Below are 19,954 nucleotides of genomic sequence, written 5' to 3' on the forward strand. Positions count from 1 at the left end.
CTCGCTGGATAGTGACCTCCTTGAGGGCAGCGACTGTTTGTGTGTGTGTGTGTGTGTGTGTGCGTGCCTGTGTGTTTTATTTTGGTTTTTGGTTTTTGCCTCTTTTTATATACCTGGCACTTAGCAGTGTCTGGAACAGAGTAGGCACTTAATAAATTTTTATTGACTGACTGACTGACCAACAAACTAGATGCACAATTAACATCATCAGGAAGTCATGGCAGCTAACAATGCAGATAAGCCCTGGGGCTCCAACACAGTCAGCTAAAGCTACACCTACCATACAATTTTAGCCAAAAGGGATAACTCTCTCAATGTAAGTAGAGAGTGGGCATGCAGGTGTGCAACAAGAGAACAGCCCTAACACTAGCACAGTTAGAACTGTGCTATCAAACGCTGCTCCTACTGAAGAACATTAGCCTCAGGCTATATCAACCATCATCATAGACATTTCTAGCGATATAAGTGATTCCTTTCTCAGTTTGCTAAAAACAAGAATCTTTGAAATTTCACAAACAAGATGATTCTAAAGGATATTGTCTTCTGGAGTCTCCCCCCTGCTTCTCTCCTGTGGTGTCTGGGTCACTGAGTTATTTTGTGTCTCATTCTGGGTCACCCTATTTAAGGGAAGCAAAAAGGACATGTATCCTGTCTTTGTACTCCTAGAAAAGCAGAAACATATGAGGAGTTTTACATGCCTGTGTTGTTTGTGAAAAGTGAGAGAGAAGTGGGGTACTGGCTTAAACTATGAGTGATAAGCCTGGATGATAATTGGTCTCAAAAAACCAGACTAAGCTCTTTTCTGAGAGTGTAGTTTTTAAGCTCCCCATGTCTTTATTCTCAAGTAACCCTTCCCAGAGAAGATCATATCTTTTCATTGTATCTTTGATTTGATTAATTTAAAATAACCACCACTACTACCATCCAATGAAAAATGCTCATTGTGCAAGATTACTCAAAGAAGAAGAAGACATAAAAGTTATGGGAAGGAAAAGAGAATTTACTGGGATTGGAAAAGCAGAGATTAGCACTGCAAAAACTCTCCACTGAATTGTAACTGAATTCAGCCAACTAAGACCAAGTCATTCACTTTTTAAAATGTCCTTGTCCCATTTGGCTTTGCAGAAAATATCATTGAAACATTTCTTAGAACAACTTCGAAAGGTGACAGACAAGCACTTCTTAGACCAACACCACCTAGGATGACAGTATCCTCATATGTAATATCAGTAAATTGGATCAGACCAATTGGACCTCTAAGGTCTCTTCCAGTTTGAAAGCTTTAAGATTCTATGATCCCAATATCAGGTCCATTAGCCTGTTACAATGGGACTTGCTTGATGAAATCTCACTGCATGACCACTTGGACTTCAGTTCAGGGACAATCTTTTTTTTGGTGTTTTTTGTTGTTGTTGTTGTTTTGGCTAGGCAATGGGGTTAAGTGACTTGCCAGGGTCACACAGCTAATAAGTGTTATGCATGACAATCTTGAGATGGTTCCAAACACCTACCTTTGGACTCCTTTTCATTTTTCTACTATATAACTTTTCACTCCTTTGAAAGGGACCAATAAATATTTCTCAAAATATAACTCAACCAAATGGAATTCAAATATAATTCACCATCTAGTTCTTTACCTGGAACTCTGTTCCTATTGGAATAAGACAACTTACAAAACAAGGCACTATTTATTTCAGATTAGTCATCAATTCATTTATTTTTTCCTAAAGTGAGGATAATAATAACTCTAATTTAAACCACCTTGCAAATAAATCTTCCCCCAAGTTCTACTGGCCCAACCATGAGCAATAATAGTAAAATAATGAAGTCAGCTTCCTTTCCTACTAGTCAAGTAAAAGTAATATTTCCTCAGCACAAGATTATGTGTAGGACAGACATAGCAAAATAAAAATGCTTTTCTGAATTATTTCTAACTTCATTGAGGATTAGAAACAATCTCTTGCAATGAGTCAATAAATTGGCTTGGAAGAAAAAATACTTATTGACATTTTTCTGTCTGAGGATATTACCAATCTGTCCTGAGAAACTTTCTCTGGTACTAAGAATACCTTTTAATTCCTCCTACAGAGATAAGTTGAGATGCTTCTGTCTAGTTTAAACAGATAAAATCCCACCTCTGGAGGCTGCACATACAGATTGTGAAACATTTCAAATGTACATTCAAATGTACAGAGATGATATACTCTGGAAGGAAGTTCCTTTCTTGAATTTCTTTTCCTTGTTTGTATCAACTGTGGGGAGGGGTGAGGAGGAGGATATACATGGCCATAAAAATTGAACTGGATGAAATCCACATTGCTTTAAATTGCTTTATGATGCTCAGCAACATTAAGGATGTAGAAAGCAGCAACTACAAGCAGTAGAGAGAACAGATAAGTTATACATAAGGAAACTTTATGAAATAGTCTCTTTAGTTGAGTCAGTGCTCCTGAGCAGAATACACATTTAAATCTGGAAGGGACCTTAGAAGTCATCCAGTCCAACCTCTCATTTTATGGATAAAAAAACTAAACCTTGGAGAGTTTAAGTGACTTGTCCAAGGTCATACAAGTAATAAGTGGTGGTGTTGAGATTTGAATCCACCAAGTCTTCCAATTCACAATTAAATGTTCTTTCCATACTGTTAGAAATTTAGTGCTGATTCTTTAATGGCATGCTAGGAGACCTCAATCACACCATATTACCAGACAGTGTTTCATTTTCTCCACTAAAAGACATAGGTGCCAATCCTTCCTCAGATTATGATCCTGGGGCAGTCATTTAACTTCTCTGTGCCTCAGTTTCCTTATCTGTAAAATAATGGGGCTGAACTCAATGGCCTCTAAGGAATCTCCTGGCTCAAAACTTAAAGATCCTATGACCTCCTTTATGAGACTATAGTACATTGATTTTCTCACACAATGGCAGACGGTACAATTATTAAGTGAACAAATGAATTAGAAACTTTGAGGAAAAGTGTCATAGATAGGAGTGGATGCAGACTCCTCAAAAATGCCATTCTGCCTATTTTTCCTCTCTCCTTCTAGTTCTGCATGCATGAGATACCATAAAGTATTATGAAGAGAAAAAAGAATCCATGTTCCTTTTGTCCAATGCCTAGAAAATCACTCCAACGAAACCACCTAAGCTAAGGGCTCACGGCTAGCATGCCTCTCAGAGGCACTTGAGAAACTATCAGAGTAATCCATGAGGTCAAGAAGAGAATAAAGGCAGTACCATGGACAGAACTCCCTGGGCTAGATTTGACTTTGAGTATTTGTAAGCCTTGCCCTAACCTACAAATAGACCTTGCTGGGACCTACGGATAGAGTCTCCTTGCAAACCCCCTCTAGGGAATAACAAGAGGTACAATCAGGTCACAGCTAGGATGAGGAGAGGTCCTTGTGAGAAAGAGGACAGGAATAACACAAGAGCTAACGACGCTGGAGATTCAGGTTATGAAAGATTACTTTGCTCACTGCTGTCAGTACTGACGTAGTTTTCAAAAAGATTGACCAAGAGTCTGTTGGAAGACTTTTGAAAAACTCCTACCACTGATTCATTAAGATAGTCTTGATTATTCTCAAGTCAACTGGTGATATCATAAGGCACCTGCAGAGAAGTATGCAGTTCAGATAACAGAAGGAGGAGAATACATAAATTAGCCAGTGAATTATTTGAAATAATAATAGCAATTTATTTACAAAGTGCTTTAAGGTTTACAAGGCAACTTTCTCACAACTACTGTGTGAAGTAGATAGTGCTCGTATTAGTTTTGTTTTCCTTTGTTTACAGGTAAGGAATCAGAGACCCAGAATGTTTGAATGGTTTTCTAATGGTCACAGAGCAAGTAAATTTTGGAGCCAGGTTTCAAACCCGGGTCTGCCGACTCCTAATGCTGTACTTTCCACTACAGAAAGCTCTGATATAGCTCTTTTAACTTGAAAAAAGGGAAGGAGGAAAGGAAGGGAGGAAGGAGGGAAGCAAGGAGGAAAAGGGAGGAAAGAAGGAGGAAAGGAAGAAAGGAAAGAAACAAGGAAGGAAGGAAATAAGTGTTTGTTAAAAACATATTATGTGCCAGACACTGTGTTAAACACTTTGCAGATATTATCCCGTTTGATCCTCACAACAACCCTGGGAGTCAGGTGCTATTATTGCTCCCTTTTTTTTACAATTGAGGAAACTGAGACAAACAGGGGTTAAGTGGCTTACCTAGGGACACACAGTTAGTGATAGTCTGGGGCTGGATTTGAAATCAGGTCTTTCTAACTCCAAGTCTAGCACTCTATGCAATTTTACCACCTAGATGCCTTTAGGATAACAGTCCTGTTTATGTACCTTAAATAGAGAAATGAGACAGTTTGGTTTTGTTATCTGTACTTTATAAAAATGGGAAATAATCATTTTGCATTCCCAATATAAAAACTTTATGCCAGTAGGGAGGGATACACTCCAGTCTAACAGGAAGAGAGCCACAAGCATATTTACATAGGCCTACATAAAATGGCAGTGTTTTTTCAGGTAAAGATTCTGAAGATCATAATTTTCTAATCCTCCTACCTGTATTCCACTCAGAATCACTGGCCAGAAGTATAAAGCAGAGGAAACGGATGACACATAGACCAGAGGAAAGATGAGAAGGGGCAGTGAAGGTCACCAGAAATCTTTGCTCAGCTACAGTTTAGAGAACACAGTTACCCATGGGCTGTTTCTTTATGGCAGATTAAAAAGGACTTCCAATAAAAAGACCAATTGACATCACACATGCACACGCACAATGTTAAGTTAAAAGGAGAGACAAATAGGAAAAAATCCAATGTCTTTGATGGTTTCTGTTCCTCTCTGAAGCTGCTTTGCTTAATGTTTGGTGGGGCCAGAGACCATTTGGGATCTCTGACCCCCGGGTGAGGTGTGCAGCTATTAATGCATATACGTTTCATTTCCTAAGTCTAAGAGGGTTTGTCCTTCTTTTATCTCAAGCTGACTTTGTTTTCATTCATCTCTCCTCTTAATCTAAACTTCACTTAACCATTATCTAAGGACACCAGCTGAGTGCATTTGAAGCAGTGCCAAAAAAACATGAGCCTGGGTGCCTGAGGCAACTCACCACTCCTGCATAATGTACAAGTTCAAAGGGAGCCAAATATTTCCTCCTGTCGGGCCGGGGTTTCTGGGAAGTTGAAAGACTTCCCAAGATGGCTGTCAAAGAGTTTTGTCTTGAACGTCTTTGCTGTAGGCTTTGGGAACATGCTCTGCTCTTCAAGGATAACCAGGATGTCCACTGGCTTTTGTAGAGACATAGAGAAGGGACACATTAATTAAAATGGAAATTAATCTGTAACAGCATCAACAAATCAATCAACAAGCATTTATTAAGCACTCCCTATGTGCCAGGCACTGTGCTAAGCATTGAGGATATAAGGAAGGACAAAAATAGTTTCTGTCTTCAAAAAGCTCACATTTTCATTAGGAGGCTACGGCAGCAGATATATTGATGAAAGAAACAAAAAACCTCTCAGTAGGATCAGAACTAGGCCAAAATTGTGTTGCCTGCTATGAAAGTATAAATACAATTTTACCTCTTAAAAAAGTAGCTTATTTCAATTTCCATTCCTAACTGCCTAGACCTAACTTGACTGTTTTTATTCATTGTTATATGTCCAAAAATGTGTATCACTGTCCAGTGCAGGCTTTGAGCCTTCACTGTAATATGCAGCAGTACAAAATAAATATTTATGTGCCATGGAGAGCAGAATTGTCTGGCACTAAAATAAATGCTCTTATAAAAAGTAATATTCAAGATACTCTGGAATCTGCCCACCTCCTGCCAGAGAAGTGATAAACTCAATATGCAGAATGAGACATACATTTTTGGCCAGCATGGGATTTTGTTTTGCTTGACTCTGCCTATTTGTTCCAAAGGTTTTGTTTTTGTTTATTTGTTTTTGTTTTTTTTTTAATAGTGTGCGTGGAGAGGTTGGAGGCAGATAAAATAAATGCTCATAAATTGAAAGATAAAGTTTAAGTCAAATAGCATAAGGGGGAAAAGTAATATTAAAGTATTGCTTATTTTGCTTCCCCTCCACACACACCCCACCGTATTTCAAAGTAGGCAATGGTCCAACCTTGTCTATCCCTGGTGCCAGCTCTGCTTGGAATCCATACCGTCTGCCAAAGGCAGGGCTATCTGCTGCTGCCCACATCAAGGCAGACTCCATTCCAGTAGCTACCACAGTGCCCTGCATGTAGTAGGCGTTTAATGAATGTTTAATGAATTGAATTGCCCCCAAATGGTGCACTGGGAATCCTTAAAGACAACAGCATATGTTTCAATATTCTTGATTTACCTTATCACATTCAGGGATGACACGATCATTGATCTGGAACTAAAAAGGAACAAAGATGTCTTATTTAGTCCAACCTCCTAATTTTACAATGAGGGAACTAAGATCAAGAATGGTGAAATGACTTAGCCAAGGTCATACAGGTAAAAAAAAAATAGCAGGGCCAGGATTCAAATCCAAGTGCAAAACCCCCAAATTCAAAACATTTTCCACTCACTCAGTTACTCCTCACCACCAATTTGGCTTCCAGTCAAACATATTTGTCATCCCTCTGCCATTTCCATGTTTTTATGCATGTTATTTCTGCTACCCATGATGCCTTTCTCTTTATTCTCTGCTAAATTGTCGATTACCCAGATCCTTATTGAAAATTCTATTGTGTCTGAAGCCTTCCTTAATTAATGCCAAGCTTTACTCATCTCATATACGTCCTCTCTGCACTTGTATATGTTACCATCATCTGGATTATTTATGTATTTATTTGTAAGTATTTTCTATTTTTTCCTCCTAGTGTTTGCCCTGGATGCTGATTTCAGTTGCAAACTCTAAAGCAGAGACTGCAGTTCTCCCTTTCCTCTGTATATTTCCATAGCCCTAGAACTGTGCTCTATAATGAGTATTCAGTGACCATGAAGTTGTTAATTGATTAGGCAAATCAATTTCTACTGCACTGAAGAGCATCCAAATGCCATCCCTTTAACATAGCCATCTAGGCTGCACTGCAGACTAGCACAATGTACAATGAGGAACATTACAAGGCAGTTGATTTCTACTAAGCTGCAATGAATCTTTGGTTCTCAGCAAAACTGGAAGAAAAAATGACAAACTATACATGTTTCTTCCTAGATTGTAAACTCCTGGAAGACAGCATCTGTGTGTAGCTTCTGATAGATTTCTTTAAAAATCAGTTTTGTTACTTTGTAAATATATAAATGTACATATGTATATATATTATATATGTATGTGTGTGTCTTATAATATTGTATTTACTAGACTTCAAACTCCATGGGGGCAGGGATGAAGTCTTATTTAAACTCTGAATCTTTCCCAGTGCCTAGCACAGTGCTTTGCACATAGTAGGTAGTTAATAAATATGAGTTGAATGAATGAATGCTATATTAAGTATTATGCACATTATATATATTGTAGGATGATTTGTATCCAAGTTCTTTATAAACTAGAGTTTTTCTAAACAAGGAAGCAAGTAGAAGACATTTCTAAAGCATTTGATATACACAGTACTTATAGACAAAAGTAACTATACACTTCAAAAACAACGTAATACTCTGTTCAGTTCATGGCTATGGTTTTTTAAGTTGCCTATTTTATCTATTGTGGGCAGCTAGATGGTGCAGTGGAAAACACAATGGTGGTCCTGAAGTAAGGAAGATTCATCTTTGTGAGTTCAAACTTGACCTCAGACACTTACTAATTGCATGATGCTGGGCAAGTCACTTAACTTTTTGTTTACCTCAATTTCCTCATCTATAAAATAATCTGGAGAAGGAAATGGCAAACCCCTCTGGTATTTTTGCCAAGAAAACCCCAAATGGGGTCACAGAGTCAGACACAACTGAAAATGACTGAATTAATCTTCCATGAAATTAATTAATTAATTAATTAATTAATGACTGAATTATCTTCCATGAAATATTTTTATATTAATAAAATTGTAAAACTATGGCAATTTTTACTTCACCCTTTATTTAGAGTGACCAAAAATTAACATAACACAACATAATATGATATAATATATGATATGATATGATATAGCAACATAAATAATATGTAATATAGTGTGATAATATGATGTGATATGATGAGACATGACAATATAATGGATAACATAAATGATACACAGTATAATATATAACACAGTATAGTATAGTATAGTATAGTATAGTATAGTATAGTATAGTATAGTATGGTATGGTGTGGTATGGTATGGTGTGGTATGGTGTGGTGTGGTGTGGTGTGGTGTGGTATGGTATGGTATGGCATGGAATAGTATAGCATAGGATAGGATAGGATAGGATAAGATAGGATAATATAGCATAGTACAGTATAATACAGTGTAGAATAAAACACTCCAGGCCTATACTGAAATATTTTTGGATTTGGGGAATTTTCTCTTAGGTTCATGCTTCAGCATGAGCTAAATCCATGCAGTGGCTTTAATCAATTTCATTTTTACTGATGACTTCCCTCAGATACACTGGGCAAACATAATGGAGTCTTCCCAACTCTTGAGCCCTTTTGAGAAAAATTGTATATTCCTCATGCATGTGACCTGAATGCCCTTGAAACTAGTGAGCATTTCTTCCATTCTCTCATCCTTTCCTATCATTAGAGAATGCTATAGGAAATGCTGTCTGTAGAGCTGGAGTGTCATTTAGGAAAAGCAGAAGTAGGTAAGGAAAAAAAAAAACATTGAATTCAGACTAAAAACCGTGAACATTTACAAGGCTGCCTGTCACTGACTATAGAAAAATTGTGTTCCAAGTCCCTCAAGTACTGAAGACTAAAGAATGCCCCATAAGCCATGGACAGAGTCAGTGTGGCATGGGGCAAGAGTGCTAGCCCATAAGTTAGACTTGGGTTCAACTCATGGCTGTAACACTTTTGAGGTGTGTGATATTGGGCAAGTCTTAACCTCTCTGAGCTTTTATTTCCTCATCTATGAAATGGGAGAATAATACTTGTACCCCCTATCTCTTCAGGTTAATTGTGAGGATCTGAAGCACATAAAGTACTTTCTCACTGTAAAACACTTTATATGTTGTTATTATTATTATGTTATTACAAAAGACTATATATGTTATTTGTTAATACCATTATTTTTGTTGTCATATCACAGATGACACTCATCCAAAAGATGAATCTGACCTCTTTAGCAGTTGCAGACCTCTCATTCATACAATGGGACAGGCAACATTCAACCTTACTAATAATCACCAAATGCTTACTGACCCATGAACTTTTATCTTTTTTTTTTTATAAACTTGTCCTCCCAACAGGAGATTTACTACTTCAGTCCAGACCTGAGATTTCATTGGCTTAGCAAACTCACAGTATAGAAACTCCCTCCACTGATGCAGATTGGAAATTTACTTGTAACTTGAAATCTTAGAGACTTGTCTAGGGAACTGAGAAGATAAGTGATGGTCCTTCATCATATAATTAGCACATATCAGAAGTAGAACTTAAGCCAAGGTCATCCCAACTCCAGGACCTCTATTATTCCATAGTGCTCACACATCACTGTTCATATCTCATATTCATCTCTCAGTCACTAACAATATGATAAACTAGAGAAAACAAAAAGGGCTGAACTGCAAGGCAAGGGGCTTGAGTTTTGCCATTTATCACCTCTGTGACCTTGGATAAGTCACCTTAACTTCCTTGAGTCTCAGTTTCCTCAGATGATGGAACTAAAGTAGATTCATATTAATAGCTGACATTTATATTACCCCTTTAAGATTTGCAAAGTGCTTTTCAAATATTATCTCATTTGATCCTCACAACAATAGTGGGGGGGTAGGTACTATTATTATCTTCTTTTGATAGGTGAGGAGCTGAGACAGACAGAAGTTAAGTGATTTGCCCAGGGTCCCTCAACTAGTAAGTGTCTGAAGACAGATTTACACTCAGGTCTTCCTGACTCCAAGTCCAGGGCTCTAACCATTGAACCACATAGCTGTCTCAGATTATGTCTAAGGTCCCTTCCTGTCTCTAGATCTATTATGCTGTGAAATCAATAGGATGAGTATTTGCCTTGGGAAACTATTTTCCAGAAAACCTTAATGTCATCTGAAGCCTTCTGGACATAAGTCATCTGATACAAATTGATGGTCAGAAGACAGAAAAGGACATTGAGAGATCATCTATCTCCACCCCATAGAGGGGCTGACGACTGGATAGGGTAAGTGCCTGGAAGGTGCTTTGATAAAACACTATTAACGTATGATGATGTCAATAATATTGATCTGCTCTTTCCACATTTAAATTATCCCAGGCCACAGTAGAAACTAGCATTAGGCAAAAGAGGCAGCCACAGAGAATACGATGGAGGACAGAAGGAGAGAGGATGACTCCAAGGGATACTTTTCATTATAACTTTTTATGAATTCATGTATTTTTGTTGCCTGAAAATTACACTGTACATGGCACATAGGTATTTAGTCATGTCAAATCACATGTGTTACAGTGACCCAAGAAAGGCTGCTGTCATGCAATGACAGCTCCAGAGGCAAGTAGAACTGGGTTCATAGTCCTGTCTCTGATACACTGGCTGTGTGCCCTTGGACAAGTCATTTAAATTCTTAAGCCCCAGAGAACTCTAAGAACAGTTGTTCATGGAAGATGTTTCCCTATGCAGATGAGCTGGTTAAACACAAACAATGTCCCGCCCTCCATAAAACCAGCGTCACTAATAAACTATCTTTTAAGAGATCAAGTTCTGTTTATGTTTACTTGGTGGGGGGAAATAAGAGAGCATAATTTTTATAACTCAGCTAAGGCACATATATAAATGCCTTGCCCTGGCCCTATTTCAAACAGACAAGAAGCTATCCTATTTCAGGAGACCTTCAATGAAAGGGAGACTAAATTTCCCTCAGTAGTTCATTTCAAGGTTAAACAATTCTTGCTATGAGGATGTTTCTATATAAACTCTGGGCAGGAAACTGAGGGATTCAGAAAGAAGAGGTGAGGTTTTCATCACTTTTTCTGATAAGAGAGGGAGGAACTTCACAAGAAAAAGGATATGGGCAGTAAGCTGCTAGCTAAAAAAAAAAATGTTATCAGAGAATGGGATCTGGTTTTCTGAACTGAAACTAAGGATTGAGCAATGATGGACTCTTGACCAGGAGGACCAGACACCTCCTTACATCTAAGGAGGGCTGGGAAGAATGTAGTTGCCTGGAGATTTGCTGATCTAATCAAGATGGTTTTAATTGAGAATAGAAATGAAGAAGAAAACTGACCAAACATAAGCACTAAACTAAATACTATGCAGTATGAGGTATCAGGTATGGCATAGAAAGCATGGTAGTGGTTGTGCCCTGCAATTAACAAAGAACATTTAACAGGAAAAAAAAATTACACTGGTTGCCTCAGATGTCTGTATACAAGGTATGTGAGGTATCGGCAACAAAGTAGGCCAGAGATCTTAGGTAAGAGGTAAATGTGACCTCTTGGGTATCTTTGGTATTTGGCAGGATATGACTCATTTCTAGAATACAGAATTAGGATACATCTTGTTCAAAAGGAATAAATTAGATGTAAGGGGTTGTGGAACAGAATTGTCTATCACCAACATATAAAGTCAGATGGAAATCCATGAACCTGATGGAGGAAGGATGATGGGGAGCAGTTGTGTAGAGATAAGAAAAAGAGGGGAAAAAATCCTTCTATCATGCTGAGAATATACTACTGATTGCCTGGCTAGATAAAGGAAATAGATGATGAGTTCTGGATACAGATCACAAAGCTGTCACAGAAAAAGGATATAGTTATGATGGGAAATTTCAACTGCCTAGGTATCTGCTGGAGGTTGTTCTTTGTTAAAAACTGAACATTTGATAAATTTTTGAATTGCTGTGCTGATAATTTCATCTCTCAGAAAGCTGAAGAAATGACAAGGAGAACATCTTTCTCAACCTGATTCTGACCAATAAAAAGGAACTGATTGTTAAAAACAGGGTTGGATCTTGATTGGGGAATAATTGAACATATAGTGGTGTGGGAATGTAATGGAATATAACTGTACCATGAGAAATAATGAATATGCTGCTCCCCAAAAGATAAATTGTAAAAAGATAAGAACAGACAACTTCCGGAAGAACAAATGCAACTTAAATATACAAATAAAAAATACTTCAAATCACTAATATTAAAGAAAATTCAAATTTAAAAAACCTTGAAATTCTACTTAACACTCATCAAGTTTGGAAAAATGAAAGAAAAGAAAGGAAAATAGCAATTATTACATGTACCATACGAGAATAGGCTTACTAATGCACCAATCATTATTGGAAGCAATTTGGAACTATGCCTCAAAAGTCACTAAATAAATACCCTTTAATCCAAGAATACTACTACCAGGCATATCTCTGAAAGAGGTCAAAGACAGAGAAAAAGGACTCATACATAAAAAACATTTTTATAATAGCAATTTTTGAAGTAGCAAAAAAAAAAGACAAAAAAACCCCACAGAAACAAAGTAATTGCCAGTTAATTGGAGAATGGTTAAACAAATTACAGTATAAGGATATAATGGAATGTTATTGTACTGTAAGAAATTTTTAAAAGGATAGATTCAGAGGAACCTGGGGAGACCTACATAAACTAAGTTACAGTGAAGTGAACAGAATCAGAATAATTTTTTAAATGACAATGATGTAAAGAAAAATAACTTTGAAAGGAAAAGAGCTTAAAAATTCTGATCAATTAACAAACCAGTCAAAATATCAGAAGACTGATGATGAAGCAATAATTTCTACCTCTTGGAAGAAAAGTGATAGACTAGAGGTACAGAATGAGACATACATTTTCCAACATGATACTTTTGTTACTATCACCTTATATTTAGTATACACAGAAAAATCCAAACTAGATGTAACTGAGGTTCACAACTTCATATACAATCTTTTTGCTGCTTTTATTTGCGTATGGAATTAAATTGAATTCAATAAACATTTATTAAATGCTTTTGTGGCAGGTGGGTAGCTAGGTGGTATAGTAGATAGAATGCCAGGTCTGGAGTCAGGAAGACTCATTTCCTGAGTTCAAATCTGCCCTCAGGCACTTACCAGCTGATTGACCCTAGATAAGTCACTTAACCCTGTTTGCCTTGGTTTCCTCATCTGTAAAATGAGCTGGAGAAGAAAATGGCAAATGACTCTAGAATCTTTGCCAAGTAAACTCTAAATGGGGTCACAAAGACAGGACTGAACAACAAACACACAATGATTCCTATAATGTAAATGAAATAAAGTAGCAGGGTATAGTGAAGAGAAAGCTATTCTCAGAGTTAGGAAGCCCAGTGTTCAAGTTCCACTTCTGACCCAATCTCTGCTCCCAGGCAAGGTTATAAATCAGAGATGTTGCCAATTGGCCTCTGTATGCCTCTCTCCACACTTTTCTACGTCCCTAGGCTTCTCTCTAGGCCCCTCTCTCGGCCTCTTTCTATATCCTCTCTAAGCCTCTCTAGGCCCCTCTAAGCCTCTCTCTATGAGCCTCTGACATCTCTAGGCCTCTGTCTAGGCCCCTCAATATCTCTCTAGACCAGGGGTGGGGAACCTGCAGCCTCAAGGCCACATGTGGTCTTCTAGATCCTTGGGTGCAGCCTTTTGACTGAGTCCAAGTTTTACAGAACAAATCTTTTTATCAAGGAGATTTGTTCTGTGAAGTTTAAAGTCAGTTAAAGGGCTGCACTTGAGGACCGAGAGGGTCACATATGGTCTCAAGGCCAAAGGTTCCCCACCTCTGCTCTAGGCTTTTCTTTAGACATCTCTCTGTGTTCCTATCCAGGGCCCTCTCTAGGTTTGTACATGCCTCTCTCTCTCTCTCTCTCTCTCCATCTCTCTGTCTCTCTCTCTGTCTCTCTGTCTCTGTCTCTCTGTCTCTCTTACTGAAATCACTGGTAGGGAATATATATACATACATGTACACATACACATACATATACATGCATATATACATACACACACAAACATGTATATGAAGAAAAATAAAACTAAGCTGAATTCTGTGTAATTATAACAACCAATCTTGGCCCTAGAGAGGAGATGAGATAATGCATGTCCTGTCTTTTGTCGAAGAGGCTGAGTGACTCTGGGTATGGAATGTCACATACAGAGTCACACTTGGTCACTGTCTTAGTTGTTTTTTGTGTAGCCGTTCTTTTTTTTGTCACAAAGGAAAACGCACTCTGGGGATGGGGCATGGTTGAAAATGACTATGATCTAAAAGCAAAAGCCATGAATAAAGCATAAAAACAAATAAAATAAGGGCAGCTAGGTGGCACAGTGGATAGAGCACCAGCCCTGAAGTCAGGAGGACCTGAGATCAAACACTTGACATGTACTAGCTGTGTGACCTTGGGCAAGTCACTTAACCCCGATTGCCTTACTAAAAACAAAACAAAAAAAAAACAAAAAAAAAACAACAACAAGAAGAAATAAAATAATGGTAACTTTGGAAGGAAAAAACCATATCATCTTACAGCTCATAACAAAAAAAATAATAACTAGTTTTTATGTAGTGTTTTAACTCTGTAAAATGCTTTACATATGTTGTTTTGATCCTCACCACAATACTGGGTATAATCTGACTAGTACTTTAGTCTTTAGGAAAGAACAGTTCTTTTTTTTTTCAGTTTTATTCTTGCATTTTGTTTATTATATTATAGACATTTGCAGATTTCTTCTACCTCATGAGAGTTGAGACATTTGCAGATTACTTCCACTTCATCAGAGTTTTCTTATGACAAAATAAAACTAATAATCTATTGACCTCATCTGAACGTTCATGTAAATTAATAAAAATTTATTTTTTCTTCTTCCCACCCCCACCCTATTAAAAATTTTTTTTAATTTCTCATACCAATTACACATAGTCAAGCAAAACAAATTCTCTCAATGGCATTATGTAAAAATATACATCTTATACTGCAGCATAAATCCATCATCTCTTTGTAATGGATAGCATGTTTCATCATCAATCTTCTGGAATCATTAATGGTCATTGTATTGATAATAATTCTTATACCTTTCAAACCTGTTCAGTCTCTTTTGCAGTGTTGTTATTGTATAAATTGTCCTCATTCTACTCATTTCATCATTCTTCAAAGTTATTCATTTTCGTAATATTGATATTATGGTATAAATTGTTCTTTGTTCTGCTTACTTCATTCTGCATCGTCTATTTCTTCGTTTATTACAACACAATGGTATTTTACCATATTCATATACCATAGCTTAGCCATTCTTCAACTGATGAGCATCCCCTTAGCTTACAGTTTTTTTGCCACCACAAAAAGCAGTGCTATACTTGTGTACATATACAATCTTTTCCTCTTTCTTTGATCTCTTTGGGGCATAGACCCAGCAGTGATTTGTCTGAGTCAAAGGGCAGACACTGTTTAATAACATTTTGTACATTGCTTTCCAAAGTGGTTATAACCATTCATAGGTCTACCAACAGTAGTACATCAATATTCCTGTTTTCCCACAGCCCCTCCAACATTTGTCATTTTCCTTTTTGGTCATCTTTTCCAATCTGAAGGGAGTGAGTTGGAATTTCAGAATTGCGTTAATTTTCATTTCTCTAGTAGTTATTTGGAGCATTTTTCACGTGGCTATAGATAATCTGAAAACTTCCTGTTCATATCCGTAAATTGGAGAATATATCTAACTCTTTTAAATGTGAATCAGTTCGCTATGTATGTCAGAAATGAGACCTTTGTCACAAAAACTTGTTGCAAAGATTTATCCAAATTGTTTCCATTTTAATCTTAGCTTTATTGTACAGTATCTCTCATTTCTATAATTTGTTCTTTGACTCACTACTTTGTTGGAATTGTTATTAAGTCCTCTGTTGATTTGTAATGCTTTTTTGGTGGCCTTTTATTTAATAAAATTTTATTGTATCGTGATCAGTAAAGGATGCCTGTAAAATTTCTGCCTTTTCTGCATTGGTTTGTGAAAATTTTATGTCCTAAGACAAAATCAATTTTTAAATGCTATGTACAGCTGAAAAATGTGTATATTTCTTTCTATTTCCATTCAATAATAGCCAAAGGTCTATCATATTTAGCTTTACTAAAATTCTATTCAAGTCTTTAATTTCTGTTTTGTTATTGTTATATTTACATAGGGCTAATGGGGATAATTTGAATTCTGCCACTATTATATTTTTATTGTATTTCTCTCCTTGTAATTCATTTAGTTTTTCCTTTAAATATTTAGAAGCTTTGCCATTGAGTGCATGGTGAGTATCAAAGTACTGAATGATTAAGTGTTCAAATCAACTCATTGTCTATGTTACGTTCAGGGGAAAAGTGTAGTTTTCCTTTTTATCTCTTTTTGTAAGTCTGTTTTTGCTCCTGCCTTAAAAGAATTTCCCAAAATTGGGGCAGCTAGGTGGTGCAGTGGAAAGAGTACTAGCCCTGGAGTCAGGAGGATCTGAGTTCAAATCTGGTCTCAGATCAGACACTTGACACTTACTAGCTGTGTGACCCTTGGCAAGTCTCTTAACCCCAATTGTCTCCCCCCCAAAAATTCATATAATTCAGAGAAAAAATGGGTAGAATCCTCTTTGTGGTCTGAGACTTTAAAAGGAGAGTGGGCTAAAAAGAAGAAAAGAGTACAATATGTCAAGAAGCTCTTGACTGCAGAAGGAGCTGGTAGACAAGTCCCATCTACCTTCTACTTATTCTGTATGTATTGTGTATATACCTATCATGTTTATATTAGAACCAAAGCTTCTTGAGGGCAAGGACTATTTTTACATTTCTTTTCACTGCTAAATTTTCATAAAGTGGTTGGCAAATAGTAAACATTAGTAAATGCACATTGATTAACTGATTAAAAGGCATGCACAAGAGATGGAAGTTATAAGCAAGAATATTGTCCAGAAAGCTAAAACTGAACATTAGTTGGTGCTTCCAGTAACTTCTAAGGAGAACAAAAACAAAGGCTTCTTTCTTAGCTATCTAGAGGCAAAAGGAAAAATAAAGAAGAAATAAAACTATACTTGCAGTGGATGGGGCATAATGGATGATGGAAACAAGGCTGAATCACTCAAACCTTATTTTGCTTTTATTCTCTCCATCAAAGAGAATAATATCCAATCTGGGAAGGCTAGAGCAAAGCTACTTAATAGGAAATTGAAACTGAAGAGTAAATGGTAAGAGTATCTAACTACTATCCTTGAGCTCCAAATTCTTGGCCCACATGATTTGCCTTATAGGTGGCTGAAAAAACTAGAAAATATGGTTGTTGAATTGCTGTCAATGACTAGGGGAAATGTGGAAACTGGAGAAGGTGCTACAGGGCTGGAGGTGAGCAAATGATGATCCAGTTTCCACAATAGTGAAGAACGTGGAAGAACTTAACATCAATTCTTAGAAAAATATTAGAACCCATACTATTAAAGTGGCAATTTATTAGCCTTAGAAAAAGAAACAGTGATCACAAAGAAAATGCATGGATCTGTTTAGAATAAGGAACACTAAAATAAATGTATTTCATTGTTGGAAAGGGTTACAAGACTGGTAGATCAGACACACACCACAGACAAAGCATCCTGGGTTTCTGCAAAGTATTTGAAAAAAGTCTCTCACAATATTTTTTGTGGACAAAAAAGAGAAGTGGGAGTAATGATAGTTGTGGGCTCAGAACTGTATGAAAGACCAGAATTAAAGAGTGGGGATTAATTGATCCCTGTTAACCTGGTGGGAGTACTCTTATCAGTGGTCCACGGAGCTCTGTGCAGGACTATCTTCTCTTTATCCAAGCCTTTGATAAAATTTTTAAAGACATAAATGACATGCTTACAAAATTTGTAGATGAAATGAGGGTAGGAGGGAGAGCTAATACTTTATTAGATGACAGAATCTGGATTTTCAAACAGCTGGAACAGTGAGCTGAATCTAATCAGATAAAAAAGCCGTCTTTGTGAAAAGAAGACCTGTGAGTTTTAGGAGACAGCAATCTCAATAGGAGTCAACAATGTACTGAGGTAGCCAAAAATGTTATAGTGATTTTAAACAGTTTTAATCAAAGTATACAGTCCAAAATAAAGGAAGTGATAAAGTCACTTTATTCTGCAGTACTAAGACCACATATAAAGTATTTTTTACAGTTCTGAAATCACTTTTTTTTTAGAAAAGATATTAATGACTGTGTGTTGTCCAGCTCTAAGGCAAATAGGATTGGGGATAATCAGTCTAGTAACAATAAGAAGATTAAGTAAAGAAAATTAGACTAGTTCAGTTCAAGAATTATTTAATAAGTACCTGCTACATACAAGGGGCTATGCTAGGTGCTGAGGAGACAAAGGTCAAAAGATCTTTAGTCTCTGCCCTCAAGGAGCTTATAATCTGTCATCTAAAAAGTTTAACCTGGAAAGGAAAATACTTGGGGACTTAATGTTCAAAACAGAACTCATTAAATCCACACCTCCCCTAATCCATCCCTCCTCCATACTAATTAATCTTCCTGTCTCCAGTCTCTTCCCTTCTCCAATACTCCTCTACTTGGTTGGTTCTTGTCTTTTGTTCTCGAAGAGGACCAAAATGACATCACTGTGTTAGAGGTAAGTTACAGGGTGCCCAGCTGTGGCTGATCAGACCAGCATGAGCTCAGAATGTTCTACCACAGGTTGGGCGTAAATAGGCCCTGTGAATATTTGGGGATTCTCTAAATTTGCGTATCTCATTTTTTTTAAACTACTTCAATTTTGCTTTGCTCACAGAGCACAGCACCTTCTTTGATGAGGGCACATCAAGCTGAGTGGTCCTTTGCCAGCCTCTCCTATGTCTCACAATCAATTCCAAAGTTCCACAGAGAGACCTTGAGAGTGTCCTCATATCACAAATAGTCTTTTATTTGAACAATGTGACCAGCCCATCAGAGTTGCACTCTCTGCAGTAGAGTTTGAATACTTGGCAATTTAATTCAAGAAAGGACCTCAGTGTCCAGTACCTAATCCTGCCAGGTGATTTTCAGAATCTTCCTAAGACAATTCAAATGGAAGTTACTTAGTTTTCTAGCTTGGCTTTGGTAGACCATGCAGGCATATAACAATGAGGTCAGCATATCGGCTCTGTAGACCTTCAATTTGGTAGTCAGTCTAATATCTCTGCTCTCCTATACTTTCCTTCCAAGCCTCCCTATCACTGAACTAGCTCTGGCAATGGGTACATCAACCTCATTGTCAATGTGTACATGCCTCCATTGTCCGTCTCTATAAAGATAAAGGAAATAGACTGACCTGTGACAATCACAGGGGGGGTCTTTCTGTTAGTCATTTGCTGGCAAGATTCTTTCTAGAGTCTTCCTTAGTAGACTGATCCTTCACCCAGAAGATGGTCATCTACCTAAGAACCAGTGTAGCTTCAGAAATTGCTGAGGAATGGTCAATACGGTGTTTGCAGCCTGACAACTCTAAGAGAAATGCCAGGAGCAGAACAGAGGTTTGTACACAATATTTATGGATCTGACCAAGGCCTTTGATACTATCAGTCATGAGGGCTTATGGAAAACCCCTCTACTTAACTACCAAATCAAACTCTGAAAACATAAATCTGAGCATGCCACCCTTCCTACTGCAAAACTCCAAATGATTCCCTATTGCTCTTAACGTAAAATCCAAGATCTCCAGCCTAGCATTGAAAGCCTTCCACAATCTGGCTTCTACCTATCTTTTCCAGATTATTTCATTTACTCCAGAGGAAAGAGTGAGGCTGGTGACTTTGCACAACCGTGTCTCAGTTAAGTCTAATTAGCTTGCAAGTCATGACATCACCTTCCTGATGTCTTGATCCTTTTCAAGAACAAAGGACAAACAACTAGCAACAATCTGTGAGTAGTAGTAGCTGCCTC

General features: G+C 37.3%; 1 protein-coding gene across 1 annotated transcript in view; it reads right to left on the minus strand.

Annotated features, from left to right (window-relative positions):
* MYH15 (myosin heavy chain 15) overlaps window positions 1-19,954 on the minus strand; it is a 157,808-nt gene that overhangs the window by 106,475 nt on the left and 31,379 nt on the right. The window contains 5 exon segments of the mRNA XM_027866702.1: window positions 1,638-1,726; window positions 2,187-2,252; window positions 3,480-3,612; window positions 5,108-5,173; window positions 5,175-5,290. Coding sequence (XP_027722503.1) covers window positions 1,638-1,726; window positions 2,187-2,252; window positions 3,480-3,612; window positions 5,108-5,173; window positions 5,175-5,290 — 470 coding nt within the window.

The sequence above is a fragment of the Vombatus ursinus genome, unplaced genomic scaffold (assembly GCF_900497805.2).
Source record: "Vombatus ursinus unplaced genomic scaffold, bare-nosed wombat genome assembly UNPS02001419.1, whole genome shotgun sequence".
NCBI classification, from domain to species: Eukaryota; Metazoa; Chordata; class Mammalia; order Diprotodontia; family Vombatidae; genus Vombatus; species Vombatus ursinus.